Here is a 17,197-nt window from a genome sequence, read left to right as displayed (position 1 = left end):
TAAACAGATAACAGGGTAAAAACAAGCTTAAGCTCCTGACCTCATTGCTACAAGGTAGCAATGAGTTCCACAGCTAATTAAATATTGTGTAAAAAAAAAAAAGCATTTTTTAAAAATGTTTTCCTTAATCATAGTATTAAATCTTGACCCCAACAGATCTCATTAGCCAGCCCATTACATGAAACCAGAAGAGATTTTTACTCCAGTCAGATCTTTACCTAGAAAGTTTCAGTTACAGTTGCTAAAATATTTTGTTGTGACAATTACGTCTAGTGGAGGTAAAATCAGCAATCCAAACATCAAATCCTCCAGAGCAGCTGAAATCTAAACAATCAAACATATTGAATCATATGAATTAACAGTACTCTTGCTGCAATTAAATAAATAGCCAGAGAGGTCTGCTGCACTTTTATATGTTCACTTGAAATTCAGGAACAGACAGTGACCAGTACACAAACAACAATATCAAATGTGATTAATAACCAGCTGCATCAAATGGTAAAATAATAAAAAACAGAAGAACTGGAAATAAGTTATTTGTTATTAGAGAGACAACGTGGGTGTAGTAATAGCTTTTACTAGACCAACTGCTGTTGGTGAAAGAGACAAGCTTTTGAGCTACACAGAGCTCTTCAGGTCATGTTACTCACGCCTGGTAAATTGCAGGGCCACCCAGAGGATTCCGGGGGGACTGAGGAAAAGCAATTTCGGGGGCTCTTTCCATAAGAAAAGTTGCAATACTATAGAATACTATATTCTCATGGGGGCCCTTGCAGGACCTGGAGCAAATTGCGCTCCCTGGGCAGCCCTGGTAAATTGTCACCCATCTCTAATTTAATTCTAACAAATAAAATAAAAGTTTTCACCAAAGTCCATCTTTTATATGATATAGGGAAAAGAAACGGTCTCACTGTGCTTAAAGGATAGATTAAAAGGCCCCATGCTATCTTTTTCTAAAGCCCTGCTGTATTGAGCTTTAGATTAGTAACTACAGGGTATATCTCCACTGTATGTTTTATTTGACAGAAATAGAAAGAATATTGCTTTTGCATAAGTCTTGTTCCCAGAAGGCTTAAATCTGTACTATTTATGAACATTTTTAATTCCTTCTTTATTTCCAACTGAGGTTTTTCCTCATTCACTCGGATTTATTTCCTCGTAACCTGCTTTATATCATAGCACCGAAGCACAGGCATAGAGAAATCAAATTAAAAACCAACTTTCTCTTCCAGATTTAATGTAACACATTGCTTTTTTTAATCCCCTACGAGGATGCAGAACCCATTCTTCCTCATGATGCACAAAAATTGCATTTTTAAAATCAAATCAACAACTGTAGGTGGGGGGAAAGCAAAACTGTGCATAATGCAAAAAGCTGCTCTGTTCATATGCGTGAAAGGGCCTGATGAGAGTGAGATGAATTATTTGTAACGCATAATTTATTCAAGGCTGAAAGTAAGTTGGACTATATGCCCATGCACAGGTGCATAAACCTCCCCTTACATCCCTAACCAGATTAGCTGGGCTGGATGTTGTGGGTGGTGTTGATAGCAGCCTTGGGGAAGACGAATGCCTCAGCATGAGTCTTGACTTGTTCGTGGTCTCCCATGTTTGCAGGGGGAGCTACTCTTGACTAGCCTGGGCAAGGGGCAATCGGTGCCGGGAGGGTCCATTGCCAGCAGAGCACTGTGCACCAAGGCTGATGTGCTGGGTGCCAAGTCGGAATGTGGCTCTGATGCAGGACACAGGGCAGCCTCTGTCAACAGGGCTTTCAATCATATATCCTGGTCTTTGGGAGTGTGTGGTCTGAAACTCTTACAAATCCGGTACCTGTCTTTAACATGCGCCTCTTCCAGACACTTAAGACAGCTCGTGTGTTGGTCACTACCCAGCATGGGTTTTTGGCAGGCAGCTCACAGCTTAAACCCCGGGGACTGGGACATGCCCCGTCCCTGGGATTAAGTTCCCAATGAGACCTCAACTAACAGTAGAACTAAACACTAGACTAATTGACTATAACTATTTACAGGTAGAACTGTGAGAGTCCAGAACAGAGAACCAAGGGGAGATTGCAAGAGCAAGGAGTGTTCAGCAGCCATCACGGGTGATAAGGAGGAACTGAGAGGGTGCAGGGCCAGCAGTGCCTCATATACCAGCTCATGAGCATGGGATTCCAGAGGGTGCCAGAGCCAGCCTTACAGATATCACTAAGGGAAAAATCTCTAGCAGCCATGCATATGACACGGAATCAACATGAGTAAGCACTCGCAAAAGAATCTCCATTCTATAAAAACATGAATTGTCACATTTTTGCTGACATGTTGCAGTTTGTTGGTTATTTGGATCTGTCTTTATATTTTATCTGACAAAAACATGCTAGTCATTTGTATAAAAGAAAATTTAGAAAGGGATAAAGATTTCATACTATTTCTATAATAAACACCTATTTTATCTATCAGTTATTATTTTATAGGACTTAGAGTATGCTACGGCTTTCACAGGAAACAAAGAAAGGCATTGTGTCCGCAATCCTGCAATGGTATTTTTGCCGAAGGATACCGACATTCATAAATATTATCATTCCCCCATTGATGCTGTAATTCTAATTTTATGTCCTAGGTCACAGAACTTCTAGTTTTGAGATCTGGAAAGAATAGGAGTTTAGATCCTATTCTCTGTTTTGTTTTGAAATGTTTTTGCCTAGAATATTTTGTCTCAACCACCTGATTTGGACAATTTTTTCTTCTCTCCCTTTACTTTATATAAAGTATACACACTGAAGCCCATATATAAAATATAGGGAGAAACAAAACAATAGACTGCGTAAAATTCTGGCTCCACTGAAGGCAATGGCAAAACTCCCATTAACATCAATGGGGTCCCACTAGTAGCTGAAATCCCGTGCTGTTGCATGGATTTGGCAGTTGGGCAAAGTAATACACCACCTGTGCAGATTCCCTCATACAAAAAGTGAAACTATTGCATGCAAATTCACTACAAAGTGAAGGTGGGGATTCGTTGTGTTACCTCTGATATCACAATGGTCTTGGACTCTTGGCATGACATAGATAAATGCCGTACTGTAGCTGTACACTGCATGGGTATAATTCTTAAAAACTTGAACAGTAACAGACCATGAAACCCAGTGATGGTTGAACCTGCTGATATTCTAAACAAAAGTTCTCTACAATGCTTGTAGCTGTTTCTATTGCATCACACTAACTCAGACATTCTAGGCTTCAGAGTGACAAATTTGGAACCTTATTACTTAGATTATACACACACACAGAGCTGGACCTCATTTATTATTAACTATTATTATTTGTATTATCATAGCACTATGGAGCCTCAGTCACAGATGAGGACCCATTTGTGCTAGGTGCTGTACAAACAGAACAAAAAGACAATCCATGCACCAAAGAGCTTACAACCTAAGACAAGAGACAGCAGATGTGTACAGACAGCCCAACAGGGAGTGCAAGGAAATGATGAGTCAGTATTGGTTAGCAGGATAGGCAGTGGTCTCACCACACCAGCAGCATAGCTACTGGCATAGTTTTTGTGGGAGTCATGGCAAAGGAGAGTTTTAAATCTAAGGACTGGTATGTTCCTAACTAAGATTTGGTTGTTAAGGAGATCTGTAGAACCCTGCATACAAGAAGGGGTTTCATAGCAGAAAGAAGCACTTCTACAACTATACACTAGAGTCTTCCAAGAGCTATTTCTACTTCAGACCTCAAATCTGCCACTGTTTCAGGACTGAATACTAATCACTCTGCAGCAGTGTAGATTTGGGAGGTGGCAGTGGGTGTAGTTCCTTTTACATATAGGAGAAAGAACAGAACACTTCGCTGGAAGATTGATTTTAAAAGAAAATGGTGTCTGTCTGAAGATGATCAGAAGCTTGGAATGGTGGAACTAGTTCCACTGGAGATTACTTTGCTCAATGGACAAAAAGCAGGTAATCAAAAGTAAATGGCAATTTTCATATGGCTGTGCAGTTTTTCAAGTGCATAGCATCACCGTCATACAGTAACCTGTGATGTCAAATTGTCCACAAAATTGAGGATATTTTCACCCTTCTTTCTTGTTAGGATGGTCATAATCCTGATGCTACAGCAGTGTTGTTGGTTTTTCAGGCATTCTAAACTATCTTTCAGTTGCTGCACAACGTTAAAGTTCTTGAATTCCTTATTATTTTAGTTCAAACTTTGCCATTTAACCAAATGATATGAAGTAACCTCTAAATCATGTTGATGGAAAATGGTCATAGGAAATTTAATAAAGCACAAACTTTATTAGATTATATCTTTTAAGGCTGGAATATTAATGGATCACACATAACTAGCAATAAATGTCTTCCTTTTCTAACACAGATTTCAGGCACTGCCATAGTTCTTAATATCTTGTCAGGCAAAACCAGAGCACATATTAGAATAAGTGCTGTTTTGTTGCAAGTATTAACAGAGCAGAACTATCTGGAACCTTGCTAATCTTTTCATCCTTTTATATCATTGCAAAATGGCATAATCACACTAGATCATATATTATTACAACAGAATTATTTAAAAGCAAACCTTATCCATCATTTGTAAGGATAAAAGGCAGATAAAATTTTATGTTGTGTTAAGTAAATTGTGTAATTTTTACTAAGACATCTACCGACTTTTGTTTATTTTTTGTGGTTTCTTCTGCAGACAGGATTTTTGTGGTTTTGTCTATGAAGAATTAGGATTGCTAATAAGAAGCCACAGGAATTAGATTTCTCAAAGTAAGAGTTCATTATAATTTCTATCAAGCAGCATCTTGTTTTGTGATCTACAGCAGATATGGCAAAGACAGTTATAACTGTGGCCCCCCTGGTTCCACATGTGAGTTAAGTAACATATGCATAAATGACTGTAGGATCAGGGCCAATACTTTTTAGTATGTGTCACAGGGTGCTCTACTTACCGCAGGATAGCACCTCCCCCTGGTGGTTCTGGGAATTAGCTCTGCAAGGCAGGCACCCCTTCCTGCAGTTGCACTCCATCTCTCTGTAGCCCCTTTCTTGCTTCAGGAGCTGCTGTGGCCTCTTCATGACACAGCCCTCTTTCCAGGTCACTCAGCCGTGTCCCCTTCCAGGGTAGTCTTTTAAAGTCTCTTGCCACAAAAAGCATCAGGCAGAGGTTGGTAGGGGAACCCACAATCACCTCTATTCCGATTTCCAGTTCAGGCCCTGTTGTGAACAGTTAAGGTCTGCATCAACACCACTTTACTACTCTCACACCAGACTTCTTCTGACCGTGTTCTTTTTCCCCTTCCTTTCTCCCGTATCTCAGGAAGGGGGGACTGCTAGCTTCCTCCTTGCTGTCTTCCTATAGTATGTCCAGACTTCTAGCTTTATAGAGGCTCTGCCTGTTCCCTCACAGGTGAGTTTCCTTTTAATTAGCTTCCTCCAGTCTAGATCTCCTCTCTTTACAGCATAACTGGTTGATTGGGACCACTTGGCCTAATTGAGCTTTTGCAGTGTAGAGAGTATGCCAGTTAATTTTCAGGACTGAACTATTTCTTCCTATGTATAAATCTTTGTGGTTGTATTCAGATTGATTGGCTTTAGGTGGTTATGGCTGAGCACAACTTATTACGGCTGTTCTTTGAGAAAAGGAAAAAGAAAACGAGAAAAAGTTGTAGTTACCCTATTTTTTGTGTGCAGGATGAGAAATTCTATTATTTTGTCCAATCAACTCTAGTTCAATCAATGATCTATATAGACAATTCTGGAGTTAACTGCATACACTGCATACAACTATTGTGTTTTGGGTAACCAACGGGATACATCTGGTAAATGCTTGGAAACAGATTCTGCACACTTTTCCTTTTTTAAATTAGGGCAAAAAGATAGTAGTCACTAAAGCTAGACTTTTTTCTATTAGAAAAATAAGACTATTAATCTGCATCAAAAAAGCATGAAAGAACATAAGTAAAGATCAAAGACATCTGCCAATACAGTGCAGTTCCATCTGATATGTCTAGTGATAACCTTAGAAGAGGTGATTGCATCTGTAGGTAAATTTTTGAATTAACAAAAATTCTCTATGTAAATTCTTTAAAAATTATTAAAGGACTGACATGTCAAAAATATACAGAAGAGTTGGTGCCAGCTACAAAAACTTGAGAACAACAAACTGTAAGTGATGATAATGCAGCTAACAAACTTATCTGAATGCATAAACAATAATGGCAACTTAAAAGCTGAATAAAATTAAGCCTACATTAAGGCTTGAACATCCAATAGGCAACCTCCTATTGTAAGTGACCACATAAAGCATTCTTAGGGCTTCCATTATATTTTTCAGTCTTTAATTGAAAAACAACACTACCAGATAGTCAATTTTTGCTAGTACTTTGTGTTGACACAGAAAACCTATTTCACTCTATTAATATTTGTATTGTGCCACTGTTGCCGGAAGATTTTAATCCAATTATGCTATACCAATGATGTCATTTTTAATTAAAAACCTTAATTGTTAATTTAGCTAAATCAGTAACTGAGGTTGTAGTCCGCCCTAAAGGAATTGCCAGGGAAGCAAGCTAGCCTTGCTGACCCTTGAAAGGACATAGATACAGCCCGCTGACCAAAAAATAGATGAACAAGCAATAAATCTTCAAAAACAAAAACTATTTTATTTAGAAGTGAGTAGTTACAATAAAATAATAGAAATAGATAGCAGAATGGTTACAGTTAAGAAGGGAATGAAGTGGTGCAACAAATGAAAAACACACTAATACAATAACAATATTTGCTAATTCTATAGCATATATCAATATAACAATATCTCAATTAAACATTCAATACTAAATATTTAATACTAAACAGTAAGCGCTGGCCGGACGGTTACTAGCTGGGTAAGGGAATAGCTCATTCAGACCACAGACACCCAGCTTTATTTACAAACAAAACCCATACACTCCTGGATAGTAAATACAAAGCCTTTCTTAAAATCCCTCTGAAACCGTCTTTGGTCCTTCTGATCTGTCAAAATTAGAGAGCTTTGTCCGCTGTTGCTGATGAAGAGCCGCTGATTGCTGTAGTAGTTACTGCTGGTCACTCCTGAGGTGAGGCAGTCCTTAGGTAGGAGAGACAGAAGCCCATTTAGATACTGTGGTGGCCCCCTTCTGGCTGAGTAGCAGAAACAGCTATTGCTCAGGGAAATCCTAAAATCCTTGGGCTGCAGCTGATCAAGCAGCTGTTTTTCAGGCAGCTTCTTCTTTGCAGGGTTCTGCTGATGCTGCTACTGTTACCTCTTAAGCATCTTCTCATTCTCAGGTGTCTTGCAGATTCTTCCGTCTTCCAGGTCGCCAATCCCACTACAGGGTTTCACCTGTTGGCTGTCACTCTTATACAGGGGTGAAAGTAATTAAAGACTTACCTGTACTGGTGCCTGGCTCCAGGCCCTGGAAAGGGGAGGGGCCTTGGGTGGAAGGTGCGGGGCAGGGGGTCAGCCTTCCCCAACCAGCCCTTCCAAGCTGCCTGGCCTTTGCCGCCTGGGGCAGCAATTTAAAGGGCCTGGGGCTCCAGCCACTGCCACGATAGATCTTTCAGAGATTAGCATATGCTAAATTGGCCCCACCCTCTCACGTGTACCTACATGTGACAAGCAGTTCCATATATTCCTATGGGCTACAGTGTAGCTCTATGGGATTTTGCTGAGTCATTCCCCACAGGAAATGGTGCAATACTATGTCTCTATTGCATCACCCAGAAATGATGCAATACTGTCTCCAGATTGCATCATTCCTATGGGTTCCTATGTATTGCTATGGGGTTTCTCAGCTGACCTGTGTGTGATCCTTAGAGCTATCAATCAAAATTCCCTATTGGAAGTGGAATTTTACCACTGCATCAAGGCATCATGGGAAGTCCCTTCCAACCCTGATATTCTATGAAGTGTAATTATTACATCATAGGTAATGAACCCCTTTTTTCCTTAAAATGGAATCTTCCCCTGGAAATGGAACTTTCCATTATATTACCATTAATGGAGTCTTTCATTACATTCCCCTATAGCTGTCATAACTGGATTTTCTAATTTAATTTCTATCTAATTAAAGCCTTATTTTTAAAACTAATTACTAGTCTAAGCATCCTAATGGGTCCTGACACTACTACCACACTTCTTATACCCAATTACACAAATTATAATTTTTCTGATTTTTAAACCCCTCTCCCAAGTTTTTTCTGCAAACCTTCATTTAAGGTAGATTTGAAACACTGAGGCAAAATCTCTCACTATACCACAAAGGACATAGAAAATAACAGAAATTAGTTAAATACCATTATGTCGTATGTTGTATATTAATTAAATTGTTACCTAGGGAATAAATGTTGATGCATACATGGCGAGCTAGAGAAGTGAAGAATGAGCATGGAATGAGAAACAAGATGGCTACTATTGTTTCTATCACGTTTTCAACTGTTTACCAGAATCTCAGTGAACATTATTATCTTAGCATTAGATACACCGATTAGCTATCTTCATGTTTAAAACATTTTAATAAAAGCTGTGGAAAAATGAAATTTTGATCTAACATATCAAAACTAAGAAAATAGATAGATACGTAGGTTGTCCATTCCCGAACTGATTTTTTTTTCTGATTATACAGAAATCTATATGCATCTCTACCTATAAACAATTTCTTTGTCTTGTTGAATATCATCAACCATATTTCTGGATATTCAGCCTGGCTGTAGAGTGTATCATAAAAAGTTTTGAGGTTAAATATGGTCTATGAATTTAAATACATATTATATACTAATTAGATCAATCTTTTACTTTACATGACAAATAACATTTAGGGGCTAAAACATCCATAACTGTATTGTACTCATGGTTTGCTTTATCTTTTCTGATTTTAAAATAAGTAGTAGAGAACTGGGGCCAAATTGAAGAAGTATTCTAAAAGGATAAATATAAAAAGAGAGTCACTGCTGAGAACGTGACAAGATCTTCATAGGAAAAATGATACATAAAATAGAAATAACTATACATAAAGAGTAGCATTTTTCCTCCACCCTATAATTAATTTCCACCATATGAACTCACTTATTTCCCTTGTTGTTTATAATAGCAGACATCAGATATCCCTTCAATATTAATAACAACAGATGGGTCTTTAGTGCTTGCTTATGCTTAACAAAGCCAAATAATTATAGCAGTGGTCCCTAAACTGAGAGGTGCAGTCCCCGAGGGGACACAGAGGAGCATTTGGGGGTGCGGCGGGGCATGGACCAGTTCCCCTAGGGGGAGAAGGAATGCCACCTACCCACAAGCCCAGCTCCACCCCCCAGGTCAGTTCTGTCTTTAGCCTCAGCTCCACCCCAACCCCCAGTTCATCCCCCAACTCCGCCTTCAGTCCAAGCTCCTCTGCTGAGCCAACTGTGCAGTAATGGAGGAGAGGTGCAGACAGATTCCGTTACTGTTAAGGGGGGGGGTGTCAAGGTTCCTCCCCCACTCTGAACTTTAGGGTACAGATATGGGGACCTGCATGGACATTTCTAACCTTAATTAGTAGCTTAGATCTGGTAACACTGCCACCATCCAGAAATTTCAGTGTCTGGAACACTTCCTGTCCCCCCAAAACCTTCCCCTCCCTGGACAGCCTTGAGAGGCTTTTTCACCAAGTTCCTGGTGAACACCGACCCAACCCCTTGGATCTTAACACAAGGAGAATTTAACCATCCCCCCCCCTCTCTTCCCCCACCAATTCCTGGTGAGTTCAGATCCAATCCCCTTGGATCTTAAAACAAAGAAAAATCAATCAGGTTCTTAAAAAGAAAGCCTTTAATTAAAGAAAGAAAGGTAAAAATCATTTCTGTAAAATCAGGATGGAAAATACTTTACAAGGTAATCAGATTCATATAGCCCAGAGGAACCCCCTCTAGCCTTAGGTTCAAAGTTACAGCAAACAGAGGTAAAATCCTCTCAGCAAAAAGGAACATTTACAAGTTGAGAAAACAAAAATAAGACTAACACGCCTTGCCTGGCTGTTACTTACAAGTTTGAAACATGAGAGACTGATTCAGAAAGATTTGGAGAGCCTGGATTGACGTCTGGTCCCTCTTAGTCCCAAGAGCGAACAACCCCCAAAACAAAGAACACAAACAAAAGACTTCCCTCCACCAAGATCTGAAAGTATCTTGTCCCCCTATTGGTCCTCTGGTCAGGTGTCAACCAGGTTTACTGAGCTTCTTAACCCTTTAAAGGTATAAGAGACATTAACCCTTAACTATCTGTTTATGACAGGGGGCATAACAGGAAAAGTGTGGGCACCACTGAAATACAGTAATATTTAAGCACTAATTTGGAGAGCTAATCATGAATAACCACAATTGAATTTTTGTTACTTATCTAGAAGTATCTCCTGTACCACACATCAATTTATTAATTTAGTACATTGAAATCTGCTGAATTTACCAGAGAATGGGTTTTGGTATTATCAATCAGACTTTTGTGTTTTACCAGGCAGTTCTCTATTTGCACAGCATCTAACTACTGATGACATAATAAAATGATCTGGTGGTCCCTTCTGGCCTTAAACTCTATGACCCAATGGAATATTGGATTTATTGATGCACAGACATAATGGACCATATTCTGATCAGTTCAAATCAAGGGTCATTCCACTTAAGTCAGTGGAGTTGCACCACCGTAAAATTGGTGAGATCAAAATCAGGCCCCATAATTCTATGACAATGTTATGTTAGGCCCATTTGTTCCCATTGGACTCACATGGTATTTTCAGTGATAATTTGCCATGCTTCTCAGTACATATTTTCATTTGGTTGGAGCTACACTTTAAACCTCCTTCTGGTATTCACATGAGTACTACTGATGTTAATGGTACTACTGATGTTAACGTGAGCAAAATCTTTTATAACATATTTTCAAGTTATATTTGGTTGCAGTTACATTTCAAAGTATTATGGTGAATGAGACTATATGGTGAACATTGCCTACTATGGTTTGGATCAGGTTCTATATGTTTAAAATTTAGCATTACACATTCAGAACTTAATGACTCAGTTACATGTCCCTTTAAAGGAACAAACCAACAGCTGGCTTTTATTTCCTTGAAGTTACAATTAGTTCTGATGAAACTGAGACACTAAACAACTCCTTTAAATTTTGTAACTTTCAAGGATAAAATGATATCATTACAGGTATCTCTTCTCACTTCACATTTTGACCCTTTCATCTAACTAGTGAAATGGCAATTGCAGAAATATGCTTAATCATGATCTTTTTGGATTCCCATGCCTAATGCTAATCACTGAAGTGCCAAACATCTTCTAAAAAGTATCTCAGGCTAAAATGCTTGTTATGAAAACAAGAAAATATGACCCCTACTGTTCTGAGAGTGGACAAGCAGGGAAGGAGCTCAAATATATGTGATTTTCAAGACATCATTAGATGCTCAGAGGTCCATGGAATGGAAATACAGAGATGAGGCACATAAGTACTTAGACATATAGAGCAACAGATCACACCTTTGTATATATTTCCATATATGTTGTTAGCCAACTCATATTCACATGAAAGGGAACGTAATTTATACCTCGCCAATTTGCAAAAGGTATTATAGAGGACAAGCTGGTAATTGAAAAGGGTGGTCTATATACAATTTTTGTACCACTTTAACTATATTGGCTTGAAACTGGCATAGTTAAAACAGTACAACCGCCTAATGTGGATACCAATTCAGCTTAAATCTTGTACATTAAAGGAAATAAACTATGCTGGTATGAGGCATCTTTATACTGGTATTACTACATTCAGAGTAAAGATTGTACCGATTTAACTATTTTGGTAAAAAAAAAAAACCCAAAAAACAGAAACAACTAGTCAGTACAAAAATTGTATGTAGAGATTAAAGGTCTAAGGTCTGATCCAAAACCCATTGAATTTAGTGAGAATTTTTGTATTGACTAATTAACAATTGCATTGTTTTTTTCTTTTTGTGTTAGAGTGAAGGTATTTCTCTCATTTCCACATTACCTCCATAATAAGCACTAACACCATCATGAGACAGTATTGTCTTAATTTGCATGTACACTTCTACCCTGCTCTAATGCGGTCGTGGGGAACCAAAAATCCCTACCGTGTTATAGCTGAAACCCCATTATATCGGGGTAGGGGCGGCAGGGCTCCGGCGGTGATTTAAAGAGTTCCGGGCTCCAGCTGCTGAGGGCTCCAGCGGGATTTAACGGGTCTGGGGCTCCCCGCAGCAGCCGGAGCCCCGGACCCTTTAAAGCACCACCAGAGCCACGCTGCTACCGCGTTATATGTGAACCCATGTTATATCAGGTCACGTTATAGCGGAGTAGAGGTGTATATTCTATTGGGCACATTCATGCTCTTCTTCACCATCTTTACTCGCCTATCTGTATTCATCTATGGATCTAAACTCCTCTTTGGCTACAAGAATCTTGGCTGAAGGGACATTAAAGACACTAATGTGAGTGAAATTATAATAAAGTACAACTTTTTGAAGGTGATTTGTAGTGTTTGTTATGAACATTAAAAATGTTTGCAAGGTTGAAAATAATAGACAGCTCTCCTCACTATTGGCCTGTCACCTCAATGGCTGAGCAGTGTTGGCTCCTGGGACCTGGGTCCCTTCCCCTCTCACTCCCCCACATACAGAGGAAGCAAATGGAACTGTGCTGAAGGACTGGAGTCAAGACGGCAGCAGAAGGCTGCACCCTGTGAGTACTGACCACCCCACCCCCTGCCAGACAAAGCTTTCAGCTGACCACACCAGCCCTTCAGTGCGGCCCAGTTCGCTTCCTGTGAGAAAAATTCCTAGGTCTTGAAAAAGCCCAAATTTGGGTGAAAAAAATTGGTAAAACCCAAATACTGGCGTTTTTCATTAAGCCGGGATTTTGGGGGAGGCGGGAGGGAAATTGGTAAATAACCATAACCAAGAGCGTTAAGTTTGAGAAATAATCAAAGCCCTCAGTTCCACAGCAATCTGTGCTGAGTTACCGATAACGGGTTCAGCTCAATAAATGATCCAAAGCAGTGCGGACTGACGCATGTTCGTTTTCATCACCTGAGTCAGATGCCACCAGCAGAAAGTTGATTTTCTTTTTTGGTGGTTCGGGTTCTGTACTTTGTGCATTGTAGTGTTGCTCTTTTAAGATTACAGAAAGCATGATCCATACCTTGTCTGTCTCAGATTTTGGAAGGCCTTTAGATTCTTAAACCTTGGGTCTAGTGCTGTAGCTATCTTTAGAAATCTCACATTGGTACCTTCTTTGTTTTGTCAAATCTGCAGTGAAAAGTGTTCTTAAAAAGAAGAACATGTGCTGGGTCATCATCCGAGACCACTATAATATGAAATATATGGCAGAATGCAGGTAAAACAGAGCAGGAGACATACAGTTCTCCTCCAACGAGTGTATTCACAAATTTAACTAACACATTATTTTTTAACGATTGTCATCAGCATGGAAGCATCTCCTCTAGACTGGTGGCTGAAGCGTGAAGGGGCATACAAATGTTTAGCTTCTCTGGGACGTAAATATCTTACAATGCTGGCAACAAAATTGCCATGCGAATGTCTGTTCTCACTTTCAGGTGACATTGTAAACAAGAAGAGGGCAGCATTATCTCCTGCAAATGTAAACAAACTTGTTTGCCTTAGTGATTGGCTGAACAAGAAGTAGGACTGAATGGATTTGTAGGCTCTAAAGTTTGACACAGTTTTATTTTTGAATGCAGTTATTTTTTGTACATAATTCTACATTTGTAAATTCAACTTTCATGACAAAGAGATTGCACTACAGTACTTGTATTAGTTGAATTGAAAAATACTATTTCTTTTGTTTTTTACAGTGCAAATATTTGTCATCAAAAATAAATATAAAGTGAGGACTGTACACTTTGTATTTTGTGTTGTAATTGAAATCAATACATGTGAAAATGTAGAAAACATCCAAAATATTTAAATAAATGGTATTCTATTATTGTTTAATAGAGCAATTAATCACGTGATTAATCACGACTAATTTTTTTATTCGCTTGACAGCCCCAAAAAGCGTAAATTAAACATGCTATGTGACATTCTCATTGACGCATGTGAAATATAGGTGTGAAAATCATGTTAGTGAGAAGAACTGCACCACTTTATCACCACATAGGGACTGTCTGAAGGATCTGCTTGCTGAGCAGCTGCACAGGACTCCCTGCACTTTGGGAGGAAAGTTTTCTGTGTTAGCCCTGCATATGTCCAGTATGGAAGAGGAGCTGCAGATCTGCATTTATAGAAACCAATGGTCCCAATATCCTGGCCCTGTGTTGGGTGAAATAATATTAGTCAGAAGTAATTTTAAATAAAATGTTTTCCAGAAAATTGTGTTCTAAAATAGTTTATAACATGGTTAACTGATTTATGCTAGCCAAAGAAGCCAGTGTAGAACCTATTAGTGCTTTCTGGGAAGAGAAAGGTTTGAAAATAGTTCCAGCTAGCATATTTCCCTTCTATTCTAGATAAGGGTGGCCTCCAGGGTAGTTATCTAGGCCCAGTGCATTTTGGGGGTGGGGGGTGGGGCATGGAGAACAAGCTTGCAGTGCTACTCCCTTTGTAACATCTGTTCAGCAACTGATCAGGATATTTCAGTTTCCATTTCTATCAAATCTTTCACCTTTCAACAAGCACTGAAAACACTTAAAAAACCCAACCCAGTGTTTTATTGTTGAAAAACTAACAATGGATATAGTGACTGCACATAACTTTAACTGGGAGTACTAATAAAATTAATTCAATTCTATTTATATATATATATATATATATATATATATATATATATATATATATATATATATATATATATATATATATATATATATATATATATAAAAATTATGGATAAATATTCAGAAATATTTCATTTTCTTTGCTCTCACCAATAGCAGTTACTCTTCTCATACTTTTTCCTGCATTTTAAAATAGAGGATGGTCTCTGAAAAGCATATGAAGATCATGTTTTGTTATACTTTAAGTTATCTGATAACCATGCTGTAATCTCAATATTTCTGTAACCTGTAAAAGGAAGGTTTCAGTCAAAATATGAACTTCAATGCAGTAAAAATGAGTAGTGAAAGAATCTGAAATACAAATTAAAAAAAATATATCCCACAATGGGCCTAATTCTTCATTGGGATGGAATCATACCAGGAACTGATTTGGTCCAATAACTTCTCTAAATTAGCACTGAAATAATCATTTCAGTGTTATTTGCGGTTATTTTCCTTTTCCTTCTGAGAAATGTTAATTATAAAATATCCCCCAAACCAAAAACGTAAATCAGCAGCAATCTCTATATTTATCATTAATTACAAGGAATACCAATCATCAGGCTTATGACTTACAAGTATATGCCATAAGGAAAATATGGATTTGTTTTAATGCACAACTATCTTAACTGGAAATTTGGGGAAAAACATAGAAAAGCAGTGAAACTTCATCAAACTTTAATATTTCTATAAACCTTACATACATTTATATTTCAGAGAGTGGATATGCCTCATATGTCACCGGCTAGTTGTATTAAACTGTGTGAAATATTGGCCTGTTGGAAAATTTGAATACACTTCCTCCTGAAGATAAATTTTTCTAGAAATAAATCATATAGACTCAATTAGTAAATGTTTTAAATTTCTGAACATTTTTAAAATAAAAAAAAAGTGAAATACACAATCCTGTACAAATGTTTTGCACTATATACATTACTATATATTTTAGTTGTATACTAAATCAAAATAAAGAAAGCTCAATTTTCTGAAGTTGACATAAAAATTCTTTCCCCTCCCCCCCCAAAATCATGTTCCCAAAATGTCACTATGCCAGTGTTGAGAAAACAGTATTAATGTAGCCTCAGAATTCTTTCATATTGTTTTAAGACCAGGAAATTGTCAGATACAGGAATTTCTTGCACAAAATCTAGGCATGCACTGAAAAATCAAATAGTTAAATACTGGGGTTTTGACACTGGTTTGCAGTGATTTTTTTTAAACATGCTATTTTTAGTTTTTCTTTATCCTCACAGCAAGCATCAGGGGCGACTCTAGGGTTTTTGCTGCCTCAAGCAGGCTGACTTCGGCAGTTTGCCTGTGGAGGGAAGCCTGCCTGCCGCCCTTGCTGCGCCAGCAGAGCGCCCCCCCGCGGCTTGCCACCCCAAGCACGCACTTGGCGTGCTGGGGCCTGGAGCCGCCCCTGGCAAGCATACATATCTGTCCACTGTTAAGCTAGTTTATGACAATACTTGATGGTTTATGACAATACTTAAGCTGAACTCTGCCATTGGGCCTTAGCCTAAGCTGTTGTTGGCATAGCTCTACTGAACTCAATGGAGTCCCATCCTTTTTGATTCCAAGAGAGTGAGCTGAATCATGTAGACATATATAGTATTAAGAATACTTGCATTGTATTTATTACCCTTTTCTGACTATTACAAAAGAGAAGGTTAAGGGGTGACTTGATTACTATGTGAAATTATTTACATGGGGAAGAAATGTCTAATAATGGGCTCTTCAATCTAGCAGAGAAAGGTTTAACACAGTGGTCTCCAACCTTTTTCGTCTTGCGGGCGCCAGACGATGAGCCACGGGGGACCATGGCAGTGGATGAGCATCTGCCAAAATGACGCCGACAAACAGCGTCACTCAGAGGCATCTCCGCTGAAATATCGCAGAAAATCACGGTATTTTGGCAATGGCACCTCTGGATGTCAGTGGATGCTTGTCTGCTGGCCACTGCGCGGGCGCACACAGACTACCCGGCGGGCGCCACGGTGCCTGTGGCCACCACGTTCGGGACCCCTGGTTTAACATGATCCAGTGCATAGGTGCTGACTTCTAGTTTTCCCTGGGAGTGTTCCACCCCGAGAGCCCAACCTCCACTTAGTCTCTTCTTCCAATGCCCCACCTTCACTTTGTCTTTTCCTGCCCCTGCTCCACCCCCTCCCCGAGGTCCCTACAGCTCGCTGCTCTCCACCTTTCTCCAAGCCTCTTCCTGAGCTGCCAAACAGCTATTTGGCTGCAGCCGCTGATCAACTGTTTGGGAGTGCCCCAGATTAGTTCATTGGAGCATCCACGGGGTTGGCACCTATGATCCAATGGCTGTAACTGAAGCTACACAAATTCAGACTGGA

The 17,197-nt window shown here is 39.1% G+C and overlaps 1 protein-coding gene across 3 annotated transcripts in view; it reads right to left on the bottom strand.

Moving 5' to 3' along the window:
• Positions 1-9,362: 9,362 nt before the first annotated feature.
• The window catches only part of RIBC2 (RIB43A domain with coiled-coils 2), a 37,091-nt gene continuing 29,256 nt past the window's right edge, over positions 9,363-17,197 (bottom strand). For 2 of the 3 annotated variants that reach the window (XM_050966243.1, XM_050966255.1), the window contains exon 7: positions 9,363-15,660. In XM_050966243.1, the coding sequence (XP_050822200.1) occupies positions 15,579-15,660 (82 nt within the window). In that variant the 3' untranslated portion in view covers positions 9,363-15,578. The remainder of the gene's footprint in view (positions 15,661-17,197) is intronic. The other variant, XM_050966252.1, reaches the window with a different exon arrangement.

Source organism: Gopherus flavomarginatus, chromosome 1 (assembly GCF_025201925.1).
Source record: "Gopherus flavomarginatus isolate rGopFla2 chromosome 1, rGopFla2.mat.asm, whole genome shotgun sequence".
NCBI classification, from domain to species: domain Eukaryota; kingdom Metazoa; phylum Chordata; order Testudines; family Testudinidae; genus Gopherus; species Gopherus flavomarginatus.
Note: the sequence above shows the minus strand (reverse complement) of the source record. Positions and strands in the feature narration are given on the sequence as shown.